A 16,732-nucleotide genomic window follows, 5' to 3' on the forward strand; every position below is an offset into this window, starting at 1 on the left:
CACATACCTATGGTTTAGAATACTTTTATTATTCCAGACAGTACCATCCTGCCCTCATCCCCTGACAACAACAACCTATTTTCTATCCCTATACATTTGGCATTTCCAGCATGTGTAGAAAGAGATTAATACATCATGCAAAACATTTTATCTGACAACATCAAATATCAAGTATTAAACCCCTTTATAATACTAAAGGTTACAATCATTTTCATGTTTCGTTTGCTGATATCAAAGACTTTTTGACAATGTCTGTTTTTTTCAGTTATTTAACTTTCAAAATATAGTGTTCTTCCTTCTTGTATTATGATATTTGCTTATCCTCCAAGCATAAAGCATAGCAGGCTATCTTACAGGTTTTTGTGTTCCTTCTAACCACTAGACTAAGAGGCCCTATTTTCTGACATTGAACTCTTTTCATAGTCTTAATTCTGTCTAGTGTAAATAATAGTACAGATGACAAAAGAAAGGGAAGATGAAGATGACAAAAACAAACAACATCTCAGTGATCAAGGTCCCTATAAAGTAAACTCAATATCAACATTTACTGAAGATTCAAAAGCCATATAAGACTACAAAGGATCCAAGAAACATGACACCGGCTAGCCACTGCAAAAGCTCATAGACTATCCATGCCAAACTTTCAGCAATACTGTTCGTCCTTCTGATCAGAACATGGCAACAATGTTGAGTAAAATTGTCATACTCTTTCTTACACTATTTTCCTCACATCCTGTTATTTCTTGTGCACTGTATACCAGAAAGTAGAGTCAGAAATATATGTATTACATACTAACAGAAGCAATTATAGCATATGAAGTAAAATATTTAGTGAATTCTATAACACTAGCTGGAAAGTCAGATAACCATTTGAATCATTAATATTAATATAATTAAAAATGCAAATTAAGTCTTCATGACAGAAAAATAAAATATTAATATCCTCAATGCTTTCAAAATACTCACTGAATTCTCCAGTAAGAAAAACTCCTTCTGCTCCTGGGGCCCACTCTTTGCAGTATATGCCACCATCAGTACATCTGTGGATGCCAAATGACTCATAACCTCTGGAGAACTTATCGATACCGCCTTCATTCTCTCCAATGTCATGCAAAACCTGGCTGAACTTCTTATACCTTTGAAAAAGTACAAAAGAAAGAAAAGAAGTTAGAAATTTTGCCCTCCTATAAAAAGAAAGTCAAATAGTCAAATCATATAGTCAAATCAGCAAGAAAATAAAATTACTGTACAGCAGAGCTTCACGAAATTTCCCTGCTATAGGGCAGAGGTTTTGCCAGCCATCTGGTCCTTTTGTCACAGCTACTCAATGTGTCTCTGAAGCATGAAAGAGGCCACAAATAATATGTTAATGAAAGGCTTGGTTGTTTCCAATAACCGTGTATTCACAAAAATAGGAGGTGGCAGGTCGAATTTGACCTGTGGGCTGTAGTTCAGCTAGCCTTACCCTAAATCATCTGACCATGGAAACAGCCATATCATGTCACATCACAAAGGCCAGAAAGCATAGCGTGAAACTGAAAAGCCCCAAACAGTTAGGCACAGCAAGCACACAGTTGCTCCTGATCCTCCTCCAGTTCCCCCAGGATCCCAGGGATCCTTACTGATAGATGGAAAAATAAGTAAATACAACAACAAAAGCCCTACTTGCTTTCATGAAATAACTTTACATCTGAAGCAAACTTGGAAAAAGAAACTAGTAAAACAAGTAATACGCATGAAGAAACCTGTCTTTGTCTTAGTCGGGGTTACTAATATAATGAAACACTAGGACCAAAAGCAGCATGAGGAGGAAAGGACTTATGTGGTTTCCAAGTCACTGCTCATCACTGAAGTAGGTCCAGCAGGAACTCATCAAGAGCAGGAAGCTGGAGGCCAGAATGGATGTAGAAGACATGGAGAAATGCTGCTAACTGGCTTGCTCAGAGTAGCTTGCTCAGCCATCTAGAACCCAGGGGAGGCCTCGCCCACAATGTGGGGCTGAGTCTGCCCCATATCAATTACTAATTAAGAAAACGCCCTATAGGCTTGCCTACAGCCCATTTTCTCAACTGAGGCTCCTTCCTCTTTGATGACTCTAACTGATGTCAAATTGACATAAAACTAGCCAGCACTCAGATCTTTCATGTAAAAAATACAGGTACCACAACTGCAAGATGAATTTCTTTATGGCATCTTCTGTAAATCTAGGAGGGTAGAGAAACAATACATTACCAGCAGACAGTATGAAATTAGATGGAAATCCATAGAGAATATACAAAATCTGGGCAGCTAACTGGTGGGAACGAGCGAAAGAAACTTATTCTAAGTAATACCATTTTGTTTAAAGACTCCATTTGCTCATACTGGAAAACTAAGTTCAAGGTCCTGCCCTAAGGGAGCTGGGGACTTCCCATTAGCAGAACAACTTCAGTGTTAAGGAAACACTTATCTGAGGTCCAGGCATCTCAAGGACAAGTTGTAAGGAGACAGTTGTCTAAATCCAGACATCTCAAGGACAACTACTCCATCTTGCTGGCCAGTCAAACTAAGTTCATAGTCTCAGCATGAAAACTCCCTTGTTCAACCCCGTAGGTCAAAATACAACTGGGCAATGCTACAGCCCACCCCACTGCCCCTCGCCTATGGTTTTATCCTTTAAATATGAGTACAACGTCCCTTCATAATCACAGTTCAGCTCCTACGTCTGTTCAGCAGCCCTGATCCACCTGTAGCAGCTTGATTACAATAAATGATTTGTCATCTATAGTGACTGGTGTTGCAGCATATGTGATCACACTACGAACCCCAAGACTGTACTGGAAAAAAGCTGTTTCTGGTTTTGGTCTGTCTCTGCCTTAGCACAAACCTTTAATCCAAGAGCTTTCTGTAAACAGAATTAAATAAAGTCAACCACAGGTCAAAAGGAAGAGCAAGCAACCAGCTGACAGGTAGTGAACATAGAAAACAAAAACAAAAAACGCAGAGTGAGAGGTAGTCTGGAGGGTGGAGAGAAAAACACACAGGAAGTAGGAAGAAGGGACATTGAGTTTGAAGGGTTTTTAGGACAACATGGAGGAGAAGGGGCTTTTTGCTTCTGGGATGTCAGCTGAGTAGCAAGGTCAGCTATGTGCTTTTCTGCCTGTCTGAGACAGCAGGCTTTCTCTCCAGCATCTGGCTCCTGAGTCTTTATTGATAAAATTGAATGCTTGGGGTTTTGCTTAAAAAAACAATCTGATGTTTGAGTTATGTTAGATTTGAGTGGACCCCACAATACTAACTAGCAAAAACAAAACACAAAAAAATGAACTTAGTTAAACAGACAGGAATCTATATATATTTGATGCTATACAGTCAGTAAATTTAAAAATGAGACCAACAAAATGTAAACTAAAGTACTATATCACAAAAAGAAAAAGAAAAGAAAAGAATGAGAACTCAAATGTAAAGACGTAAAGAAGGAAATGGGGCCAGGTAAATGGCTCAGTGAATAAATGTGCTTGCTACCAACCCAACTGCGCTCAGCTGATCCCCAGAATCTACATAATGAAGGGGAGAATGGGCTCCTGTGAAGGGTTTAGGACCCGCATACACACACACACACACACACACACACACACACACACACACACACACACACACACAGAAATGTAAAAAGAGAACAAAACAATGACAGATGGTCAATAGTAGAAAATGACTGATAAATTAGAATAAGTACAGATTACGCCTTTGAAGAGAGGGAAACTGTGTGGCTTTCTGTGGGTTTTAGAGGTTTTTTGTTTTTCCTTTGCAAAGATCCTGTTCTCGGCCTACCTTACCTCGCTCTCTTTTTCTTTTATGAAATGTGAGTAGTACTTTAAGAAGCCAGTTTTCCATAATGCTTATGATTTTACATTATTAAATCAGCTAGACATTTTTTATATAATATCCATTGGAATCTCACTAGGTATGTAAAGCTATGTTTATACAACTCTATTTATGGAACTGATAGCATGTGAAACAGAGCTTGTGAACTAACTGGATTTCTGAAATAGTCATTGGCTGAGGTCACAAATAGAAACTAATGAATGAGAAGATAGCATTACAAAGTAGCAAGAAAAAAATGGCATGTTTAATTACATAGAAACCTGTAATTGTCATTTAAATGTCATCCTTAATACTACAATCATTTCTAATGGGATTAAATTTATAAACATTTTTTAAAATTACAGAGAGAGAGAGAGAGAGAGAGAGAGAGAGAGAGGTGATAAATAAATAAATAAATAAATGCAAGAAGGTCCAAATCTAACCCTTCTGTTCCATTCAGTAAGGACAGAATGCAGTTGGGATGGGAAAGGAATTCTTTATTAGAATATAAAAAATATAATCTGGCATCCATTATTAAAATTTCAAAACTGCTTTATTTAAGTGACTCATTTTTTAGAAATTTATTCTTCAGGTACATTCTAAAAGGAATAAAAGCACCTGAGTATGAAATTATGGCACTGTTTATAACCAAATTATAGGAGGTGATCTACCTAGCTAATTATGAGGAGCTAGTTCAATAAAGTTACAAAGAAAGTATTTAATTATTAAGTGACAAGATGGAGCTGGGCCCAGTGGAGCACGCCTGTAATCCCAGCACTCAAGGAGACACAGGCATGTGGATCTCTGAGTGCAAGGTCAGCCAGGTTTACAAAGTGAGTACAGAATAGCCTAGGCTACACAGAAACCCTTTCTCAAAAAAAAACAAAAAGGAAGAGAATCCAAGATTCACTCCAGTCCTTATCCAGAAAGACAGCTGGCCCTCCTGGTACAGCTAGGAAAGTGCTGTACGAATGAGGTACTGAACACACAAGATGATAAACAAATGATACTAGGTTTGCCTTACAAAGGTGGAAGCAACAAGAAAATAGAAGTCGCACTGAGAGGACAGCACAGGCCCCACCGCTAACCGCCGCCTCTCCTTCAGGTATTTCATTCAAGATTGAAAAAAATCAGTTTCCTATGAAATTACACAGTGGCAAGGGTTTAAAAATACTTAAAATGATGATTTAGGCAAACAAAGCAGGTTACAGATCTGACAGAATTTGAGAGAGAAAGAGAGACAGAGATGGAGAGAGGGAGGGAGAGAGAGAGAGAGAGACAGAGAGAGAGAGAGAGAGAGAGAGAGAGAGAGAGAGAGAGAGAACACAAAAAAAAAAACTCTTGAAAGCATGAGAAGGTTTTTTTCTGTTTGAAAATAGTTTCATACACTTGTCAGATCCACTTCTTTAGGTGTATTTTATTTCATTGAGATCCTTTTTAGATGCAGTCCTTCTTGGGTTTTATTGTTTGATTGGTTGGTTGGGTTTTTTTTTTTTTTTTTTTTTTTTTGGTTGGTTGGTTGGTTGGTTGGTTTTTGGTTTTTGGTTTTTGGAGACAGGGTTGCTCTGTGTAGCCTTGGTTGTCCTTGACTCACTTTGCAGACCAGGCTGGCCTCAAACTCACAGCTATGCCCCTGCTTCTGCTTCCCAAGTGCAGGGATTAAAGGTGGGTGCCATCACCGCCTGGCCTTCCAGTCCTTTTTTTAAGGATTCAGAGCAACTACCTGAACAATATGAAACAACTAACAAAAGAAATCTGAATTTAATACAAAAAGAAATACAAATAATCATAATGCTAAGAAAAACAGTAACTTATTTTTAAAAGGCTAAATATAATTTTATTGTCAATCTATATATGATGCATTAAAAACATAGTCTCAGATTTAAAGTTTTTATCATTCTTACAAAATTTTCTAGGATTATGTTCCAGTGCTCCACTTGGTAAAGTTCTGATGAAAACAGGATTATAGCACTCTCTTACTTTTGCTAAATATTTTGACTCCCCTCAAGGTCAGCCCCGAAGCTTGTGATACAGGAATGCACATTCCACTTTGAAATCACTATGGCTCAGAAAAGAAAATGCCTGGGGGTACAGCAAGCTCATCATGCCTATGCCCTCTCGGGCTACAGTCATCTCCCTTAATATTTTTTCTATGAATTTATAGAATACTTTAAAAACTAGGTCAAATTTCAGTAACCAAAACTGTATTATGATGTTAATATAAGATCAAGCATTTTGAACAGGCATGAAAAGCTATTGTAAATACTATCTGATGCAACATATATAAATTAACCTTTTATATATAAAAAGGGAAAATACAGGCAAATAAATACATAAGTTATTCAAGGTCAGGAAAATAAAACCAATAGGATGTATCATTATTGGCCCCAGGAGGTATCTTCAATAAAATTTCTAACTAAGTCATCCGTCCTTAGGAAGGCAGTGCCTAGCTCTTACTCCTAAGGCTATTCATCTTGTAATTAGGAGTAACAGCACAGGATAACTACAGCTTCATCTCTACAAGTAATCAGTCCAGGTTTGTTTATTTCTAGCCTCCGCATGTGACATTAAATAAGCCACTTTAGTTCTTTTCTCTGCCCTCCCTGCCCCAGTTGAATGCAGAGACACCTCATAGGTCATGAGGGATCAATGATGGCACAGTGGGACCTTTCCCATGGTGCTCAGCGTGTACTTTGTAGGTATGGGCTGTAGCGTTTCTCCAAAAGGAAGTGGCACTACATCACTGTATTTTTAAGCATTGCAGTCTCCTCTTATTTAATAACACTTGTTTAAACTTTAGTATATGTGTTAATTAGGGAAGATTTATGTTTTGTTCCAAAGTTGAAGCATCTCTGAGAATCTATGTCATAAGAATACAGTCATGTAAACATATAATTTGTCTCAATTTTCCATAGTCACTGTAATACACAGGTGTGGGGGTGAAATCTGAGGGATTTTTTTTTTAATGGATTGAATTAATTAAACCAATAGGCAGACTGCTGTGAGGAAGTAAAAGGAGATAGGAATGTGAGAAAAAAAAATGGAACAGGGTAAAATGTGTTCTCCTAGAAGATGAACTATGTCATCTATGTCAGATCCTATGTCAGTACCAAAGCTCCAATTTAAGACAGAGTTCTGAATGCCACAGTTGTGCTGTAAAAAAATGGTTCATGTCCTAACTGAAAATGTCTCTGATGTAGAGTGAGCATAAAAATAAAAGAAATCCTGGGGGTAAGATCCTTCCTATATAGCAAAGACTATGAATTGTAGTTGTTGTAGTTGTTGTTTTTAATTCTGTTTAATGCAAATTAACTACCTAGGCAAGAAGCACAAAGGTAGACAACTCAAGAAAGATTTGTAATAGTTAAAGGGAAGAGATTTAAGAGAAGAGCAAGAGAGTCTGGGCTCTTAGAAGATGAAAAGAGCACTGAGTCAGTCACTAAACAGATCCAGGTGTTGTGCTGGTTTGAAAGAAAATGACCTCAGTAGGCTCATATGTTTGAATACATGGACTCCACTTGGCAGAAACATTTGGGAAGGATTAAGAGGTGTGGTCTTGTTGGAGATGTCTTGGAAGCAGGCTGTAAGGCTTCTAAGGTCTCTGGAACATCCCAGGGCCTGTCACCTGCTACCTCTGCTCTGCCACCATGGCCTCTAACCCTCTGAAACTGTAAGCCCAAAACAACTCATCTATAATTTACCTTGGTCATGGTGTCTTCTCACAGTGACATAAAAATAATCAATATAGATGTTTAGCAGAAGCTTTCTTCTTACTGGGAAAACATCGACAATACACAGAAGTATCCAAATATTGAGGTTACAAAATGATTGCTAAGTATTTAAGACTTTACAATGAGTACTTTTTGTCCCTCAATCAAAAGCAAATATTTAACAAGAGCAAAGCCCCAATACTTCAGCTCCCACAATGCTAGAATTATAGGGATACACCACCACATTAGCAGAAAAATGTTCTAAAGGTAATAATGAGAAGGGTGATTCTAGTATGGGATTATAAATTAACAAAGTCTTTATTAAACAGAAAATATTGAAAGTACTGGAATTCTGTCACACAAAACTGATCGTTGAAAATAATTTAAACTTTGACATCGTAGTGCATATTTGCATTAGTCAGTTTTATGTTACTACAACAAAACAACTAAGGAACCTAACTTTATAAAGAGAGAGCCATAAATGGATATGAATGGGGTATCTACATCACACGCTACACAGCCAGGCAGCACCACAGAACGGCAGGTGAGAAGACCGTAAGAGGCAGGTAAAGAAGAGGAGCACTACAAATTGCTGTCTTCTGGACATGACCTCAGTGTTGCAAGCTTGAGCACATAGCAGATTTAGTTACCTGTGTAATTTTTACCTGCACAGGTAAAAATCAGAGTGAAAATAAGAAGGGGAAGAGTTGGGATGAAAAGGGGGTCACCAGAAGTGGAAGGAAAATAAGAGAGAGTGGGGACAAACAGGATCATAAAGCATTGCTTACTTGTATCAATTGTCAAAAAAATTACTTTTACCTAAATTAAAAACATATCTCTGTAAAGGAAAAACGTATTTAGCTCACAGTTTTGAGAATTTCAAATGTAAGGCTGGACAGCCCTATTAGTCCACCCTCTGATAAGACTGGCATACTGTAATGGAGCATATATGTGAACAAAATGGGTGTGTTTGAAATGTGGGACATAACAGAGTACCACAGCTATAAAGGCATGTTCACAAGGATATGAATATTACTCACAAGGTTCCACAATCCGGCTGTCATTATTACCTTTACTATCTGAGCCATACTAATGTGGTTCAACACGATTACTTATTTTTAAGTGTCCCTAATCAAGAAAAGTGCATGAATGTTTAACATTCCATTTCAATTCCAGGAACATTTCCAAGCTTTAGTCACTTTAAAATACACTCTTGACTTTTACCTAGAAATGGCAGAATTGGAACCATGTTAGTGAAGGTGTCAAGCAAGTAGTGTAAGTGGCCCACTCTTCACATACTCGGTGAGCATCTATTTTATATCCGTATGCACCAGCCATTGTGAGCAGAGATAAAACTCTCTGTGCCTGAAAATAGCAAAGCAGAAAGCAAAGCATAGGAACGTGTTAAGGAAAGTACTGACAGAGGCAGAGAGGTGGCTCAGTGGGTAAAGTGATTTGCATCTCTAGAACAAGCATAAAGTGTGCATATAATCGCAGAGGTCCTGAGGAGAAATGGAAGTGATGGCAGAGTACCCCAGTCAGCTCTCCTGACAGCTAGCCTTACATACTTAGGGACAAGTAAGAGAGCCTGTATCAAACAAGGCAAGGTAAAGAAAGATACCCATTGTATCTGATCTACACATCCTATTCAGAAGGGGGAAGATGGCTCTGTGAGTGAAGGCACTTTCTGGCTGACCTGACCTCTGAGTTCCATGCCAGGATCCCACAAGGTGGCAGAAGAGAACTGATTCCCAAGAATTGGCCTCTGGCCTCCACATGTTCTGTATTCTGGCACTCATGCATATTCCTGTGGCAACGGGTTCTGGTTCTCTCTCTGTCTCTCTCTGTCTCTGTCTCTCTCTCTGTCTGTCTCTGTTTCTCTCTCTGTCTCTCTCTGTCTCTCTCTGTGTGTATGTGTGTGTATGTGTCTTTCTCTCAGTCTTTCTCTCAGTCTCTCTCTCTCTCTCTCTCTCTCTCTCTCTCTCTCTCTCTCTCTCTCTCTCACACACACACACACACACACACACACACACACACACACACACAAACACACAAACACACACACACTAAATAAACAAAAATCATAAGACCACAATAGTTAACTCCTTACTTTCTGATTTTATGAAACAAATGGTATTTTAAATAACCTTTTTCTTAGCATACAGTCAAACTTAATTTTTAAGATGGTCTTTTCAATAACAGAAAAAATGATGCTAATACCAAAATTATTTAAAATTTTCAGGAGAAAGGAAAAGGGATTCCATTGACAACTTCGCTCCTTTAACACGTAGAATGTTCCAACCTACAACAGTGTAATAGTGGCTACTGTTTGTTAAACTCTTTTTCCTAATTCTGGCACATAGCCACACATGAGAAAAGGCTAGAAAGAACTGCTGAAAAATCTTTTCACATATAAATCTCCACTTTTTAGTGAAATATTTGTATTTAATTCACAATTACTAAATATGGTCCACTGGATGATATTATTTTAAAACCCATATAGAACTCATTTCTTTTCATTGTAAAATATTTATCATTAGAATTGTACTTTTTGAATGGAAATGCTATATGGTTGAAGAAGCACAGGGAAACACCTACTATATAGCCATTAATGTAAACATATTTTGACTTCTAAACAGATTAATTAATTATAATAAATTAGCAAAATGTAGCAAGAAATTAATTTTAATCACTGCACCTTGTCTCATGGTTGTGAGCAAATTAATAATGTATTGCCCTTGCAGTTTACTAAGGTATGATTAATGGTCAATATTAAAATTCTTGGGGGTCTCCTGGCAAAGTGAAAACATGATTGCCTAAGTAGAAAAAAAAATCCTCTGACTGTAATAAATCAGAATTACTGAAGGGAAAGCCTGTGAGATGGCCCATCTGGTCAGTCCTGGGAGCACCAGGATTGTCACACACAAAAGCTGCCAGCTCTTTCCCAGGCCTCTTTCGAGTCACGCTCCTGTTCACGTCTCTGCTACATGGTCTGCTGATTACCACGGAAAAGGGCAGCGCTGTAACTGCTCCACTGACCTTTCCGTTTATTTTCTCTTGTGTAATCTGAAACAGGAGCTAACACAGTCTTAGGCGACTGATTTCTACAAAGAATCCTGACTTCATGTTTCAGCAGTCTTGGCTCACACAGCAGTGTGCTCTCCTGTGTTCAAGTTTCCTTGTTTGGGAATCCCAGGGCAACACCAGCTGTTTGCACTGGAGACAGAACCTCTGGGTCTTTTACACTGAAGACCACAAGCTGAGATGCCCTGAGAGTGAGTGCATGGCCATCCAACTTGGAGAGAATTAATACCAAGCTCCCAAAATCCTGATGAAATCTCAGTCTTAGGGTAAATTTAGCTGGACCAATGAACAGATTAAAAGCAGCTGTGCGTAAGCCCTTCCTGTCTTTGAGAGCAATGACGCATTACTTATGCACTGTCAAAAAACTTATACTCATCACAGAAGACAAAAGCAAAGACATTTTAAGGAGTCAAAAGACATACTCTAGACCTAACACCAGCCATGTGACCTTGAGGAAAATAAAACATGGAACTTTGGGATTCCTCTTCTTAAAAAGGAAACACTGAATACAGGTCCTCAAATACATAAGCCATACGCCAGGCTTCTTTAGTTCTTAGTTGTACAGTACATTGATCCAACCAAGAAAGTAAAGAAAGGAATGCTCATCAGAGTTGAAAGTTATTTCAGACACCTGGAAGATATACAATACACACACACACACACACACACACACACACACACACACACACTTTTCTAAATACTGTTCTTCTTAAGACAAAATGCAGAATATAAAACATCTAGAGAATGTAAAAGGAATAATAAATAAAACAATAAGAATATTCTATCAACAGAAAAAAAATAAATACCACAGTATTTTATCAACCAACACTTTCAGGAGCACTCACTATATGCCACATATTGTCAGGAGCCATATATGTCAGTATGTTAAGCATCACAAGGAATGAGGATAGGGAAGGGATACTGTAAACTAAGGAAGGGAGGCAGTTGTTGCCATCTCATGAAGCTAGTGGGTTTGTAAATAGGGGATTTTTGCCTCCAGTGTATCTGTGCTTTATAATATCAACTTTTATAGTTAATGGTTTTCTAATTGACTTAAATGTCTGTAACAAATTATTCATTGCTTAGTATGTTTAAGTATTTAAATAAGTTGAATATATGAAAATATCAGTTATAAGAGTGATATATATATATATATATATATATATATATATATATATAATCAAAATAAAATCACCATGAAACTCAGATGAAAAACATGAAGGTGCACTATTAATTATGGTTAAAAAAAAAGTCACAGAGTATGGCTGCCACACTGATGACAGCTTTAATTGCACATGAACTTTATATTGGGAGAGGGTGCCGTAATAAGCCTGAATTAAGCTGTAAATGGGAGGGCACTACTCTTTTTTTTTTAACAGCCTGACTTACTGCTTGAGCACGGTTTTGATGGTCAACAAAACCTGAACCATACTTAGCACAGCTCAGCACTCCAACAGAGAATTTCAACCTATTCTTCCGAAGATTAAAAACTAACAGACACTAAATTTTTCACTTATGATCAGAAAGTCCATGCACACTGGCACTTACCCAATCAAACTCACAAACTTACTTAAACTACAGCCAGGCAGCCATGGGCTTGAACATTGGATTTTCTTTTAATTAGAGGGAACTAGCATCAATAGCATCAATTTTTACTTTGATGATGGGGAAGGGCCCACTATGTTATTATAATACACATCAAAATGTCAAGAAGATATATTTTGATACAGAATATTGATATCCAATGGGGAAACACATCTTTTAGACCAAACAATGCTGAATATCAAAGGTCTATCAAAAATTCTAACATTTCTTTAACTTTACAGTGGGTGACAAAGGGTTCAAATTCTGTCTGCTGCAAAACTGCAGATACTGAACAGCAGTCACATCACTCACTCCAAGCATATGGCAAGATTTTCTTTAAGACATAAAATTTCAAGCTTTTAAAACTTATGTATAAAAATCACATCATCCCAGCACTCGGGAGGCAGAGGTGGGTGGATCGCTGTGAGTTCGAGGCCAGCCTGGTCTACAAAGTGAGTCCAGGACAGCCAAGGCTACACAGAGAAACCCTGTCTCGAAAAACCAAAAAAAAAAAAAAAAAAAAAAAATCACATCATATTGCTATTCTTGTGTCTTGCATACACACCTCCATAAATTTATTTCTATAACTAATGACTTAATACAGCCCAAACAGAACATCCTTGAAAGCACAGGGACAAGGTGGCAGACATAGCAGCCTGTATGTCATAGCACATTATTTCTCCCAAAACATGTACTCTGCTTTTAATTTATACCCAAATTGCAATTGAGAATTGGTTCTGCAATGCTGTTAGGAAACACTCTTCTACAGCCTGTAAATACCACATGGGTATAGAATAACATGTATAAATTTTCTTTACTAAATCATCAAGAGTTCCTACAATAATTTAGTGACTACAACAAAGAGTATATGCTAGAGACAGATTTGGAACAAAATTCAAGTAGTACCTAATTTGTTTCTGAGGGAAGCTATCCTTAGATTCAGTAGTAAGATAGAATTGCAAATACACCAAGAAAACCTGGTACTCATGGGCAACAGTTTTCTACCATTGTGTTTCCAAAGTACACTGACAAACCTCAGAGAAATCCTGACAGTTAATACTCTGGACTATTCATAACAAAACCAGAAGTCCCATGACCTACCGACTGCTTGAGGTCAACCTTTCCCAAGGCTAGGTTCACAAAAAGCTAAGGCCAATCTTTCAACATGGTATAATCTTTCTGATGCAGCAATAAATGCCATGGCCAACCAAACACAAATCAGAGTAGTGAAAGGGTCAGTCATCTTAGAATTACAGCTCACCATGCAGGGAAGCCATGGCAACAGCGCAAAACAGGAGCCTGGAGACAAGAACTGGAGACCTTGAAGGAGTGCTGCTTACTGACTTGTGTTCCCGGACTCCTTCAGCTTACTTTCTTGTACAACCCTTAATCACCGTCAGGGAGGCGTGCGGGGGAGTGGCACTGCCCACAGTGTGCTGGGTCCCACGACAATCAGCAATCAAGAAACTGTCCAATGACACACCACCACTGACCAACTTAGTGAAACTGTCCAATGACACACCACCAGCGATCAAGTTAGTGGAGATGATTTCTCAGTTGAGAGTCTCTTTCCCAGGAATGTGGGGGGGTTGGTTGTCAAAGTGACAAGAACTAATCAAACAGATGTATGTGTCCTGAAGCTGGGAAGGGGAGGGGGGTTGGTAACTGTTTGTTTGTTTTCAGTCTCATAGTCTCACTTTCTTGTACAAAATTCATTAAGGTAGTCAGTACAAACAAAACGCTCTCTCGACATATTTGATCATGGGATGCTGGAGAAGAGGAACCAATGTCTTATTCTGTAGACACTGCCCTGAGAGTTGCTCTCTATTGTTGAGCATTTACTATTCTCCCAGCAACATGCTGAGTGATCTATAAGCATGATCTTAATTCTCTTCTGCCTTACTGAAACCAAAGAGAAAGCTAGGGGCCAGAAAAGTTAACTCATTTGACCAAGATTCCTCAGAAAATCTGGCAGCAATAGAACTTTAAAAAAATTATCTCCTTAACTTTATGTTAAGTAATCTTAAAAAATAGTCATTCTCATAATAATGACTTGTAACAATGATTAATTCATCTCAATTTCAAATCACTTTTAATAATTCTCAAAGTTCTTATGGGAAATTTTAGCTGCTAGAATTAATACTTCTGCATAATATCTTCTAGTCACTGAGCACTGTCCATGCATAGCCCTGATATGATTTTACTGAATATGTGACATTCATATAGGAAATATAAGGAAGTGTTAAATCTATATTTATTAACATACAAGGTTCATCTACACTGCAACATGGAAGGTGAATTAAATTCAAAAAGCTGTTGTATATTAGATATGGATACTTGTGGAACTATGCTGGATAAAGTTGAAGTCTGATGTGTCAGAGAAAGCCTTTTTTTTTTTTAATTCTATGATGGTGGTCTCCTTTTCTCAGCAGGTTCCTCATTTCATCTGATCTGGTAACCCTAGATCTTAATAAGGAGTGTCACATAGCCCTCAAGAAAGATCACAGGCCAGACCCTTTCCTGACAAGGAACTTGTTTGACAAGCCTAGGGAATTCCTGTTAGTATCCCACCCTATGCTGAGAAGATCCTAGCCTCCAACAAATGAGCTTTGACCACACCTAGAAGACATTCCCTCACCCGTAGGATAATTAAGTACTGTTTCCTCCTTCTTCGTACCAGTGTATGTGGATTAAGTATCCTAGTACCCTTTGCCATCACATTCACCCTGAAAACCCTCCCCACAGGCCAACGTTTATAAATAAAGGCTGGCCGGCTCTCTTGCCCTCTCTTGAAAGCCATTCCTCCATCATGACTGTCTGAGACTCCACTTATTCCAGGAAAGACCTGCTGCTGGATGCCCAGTGGTCAGTTAGCAATGGTGCTACTGCTTTTGCAGCTGCTTGGGGCTGCTCCATCATCACAGCTAGCAGCACCTGGACCAGCCCATTGGACATGGGACCAAGGACACCTGCAGGATGCTTAACAAAATATACCAATGAAAACAAAATTATCTGAAGATTTTGTGAATGAACATAAATGACCTGTAATAACATTTTTCTTTATTTTTTAATCTTTCCATTCTATTTTTTGTATAAGCAAAAACAGGAGCAGTAAAACAAATTATAGAAAGATCTACATCATTCTTAAATTTTCATTTCAAAAATTTTAAAGTTGAAAGGTTAAGCATGAAAGAGAAGGTCGAGAAGGGGAAGGTGGCCGGAAGCCATGAGGAGGTAGCCATGAGGGAGTCGCCATGAAGACAAAGATGAGACAGAAGCAGCCAAGGGGTGACTAAGATGGCAAGTAACATGGGGCACATGGCTGGGAAGTGGCTAACCTGGTATAATCAGGTTAGTATAGATCAATATCTGCCTAGCTACAGCACTTAATGCTTATTGATAAATGAAAATAAATAAATAAATAAACACTAAGCATATTTCCTATTGCCTGCTTTAAGAAAAAGCTGTTTAAAGAACTCTAATAAAAGTCCTAACTGTCAGGTGGAAATTTGGCTCAAGAGGTTAAGAGCATTTACTACTCTTGCGACAGATACTGGTTCAATTCCCAGCACCCACGTGAAAGCTCCCAACCAATCTAGAACTCAAGGCTCTGAGATTCAATAGCCTGTTCTGGTGTCCAAGAGCTTATTAAGCGTGCACATGGTGCTCGTGCGTATTCTTAGGCACATACACATAAAATGCCATGATGTTTTACGTCCTGTTATAGTTTAAGAGTATGACTCACTAGCATGGATCACAATGATAAAATAAGGACTGTTAAAACTCAAAGCTGATTGGTTCTGTCTGCATTCACTTCCCTCAAGCCTTTCAATCATTTATTGTCACTCAACAGAATGCTGAGTTTTCAAGGCATGATTCTAATCATGCAGGTGTACACTACCTATATATGTATGTACAAATACCTAATTTCAAATATATTAACATCTTTAAAGCTCTAATCTAGCATCTGAAGATTAGTAAACAACAGAAGTAAAATATTAATTAATTAATTAATTAGAAACAGGGTTCCTGTCCGCAGTTAATTACAGTCTGAGAGTGCTCCCTTGTATCAGCATCTTCTCTTGCATCGCCCCTTCCTCAAGAATATAACATGCTGTAAAACCCCATGGCCTGAGTTATACCCAAAATGTGAACTCCATTTCACCCCAGACATGCATAGCCTCAGCTCTGAATAGAGGGGAAAACATAAAGAAGGCTGTAACAGCGACAGGAGAAGTGAATAAACCATTTTATCCACCTCTCCTCTTTTTTTTTTCATTAAGCTAACAAGCAAGCAAACAGTGAAGTGTATCTCAAATTACTTCACTGCCTGTTGCACATAAAACTCCAGTGATAGATCTATTTTATTATTGTTTGCTTCGATGCCGATTTCCCTTCTTTCTTCTGACTTCAGCAACATCCTCGAAAACACCCTTACAAACAATAAATACAAAAAGCGGGGAGGGGGGCAGGGGGGAGCACTGAAGCATGATGAGCTCCTTCCCCTCTAA

At 38.3% G+C, this 16,732-nt stretch overlaps 1 protein-coding gene across 1 annotated transcript in view; it reads right to left on the minus strand.

Annotated features, from left to right (window-relative positions):
• GBE1 (1,4-alpha-glucan branching enzyme 1) overlaps nucleotides 1–16,732 on the minus strand; it is a 234,914-nt gene that overhangs the window by 188,326 nt on the left and 29,856 nt on the right. Inside the window, exon 2 of the mRNA XM_084802365.1 lies at nucleotides 967–1,136. Coding sequence (XP_084658491.1) covers nucleotides 967–1,136 — 170 coding nt within the window. The remainder of the gene's footprint in view (nucleotides 1–966; nucleotides 1,137–16,732) is intronic.

The sequence above is a fragment of the Acomys minous genome, assembly GCF_964271855.1.
Source record: "Acomys minous genome assembly, chromosome: 11".
NCBI lineage: Eukaryota > Metazoa > Chordata > Mammalia > Rodentia > Muridae > Acomys > Acomys minous.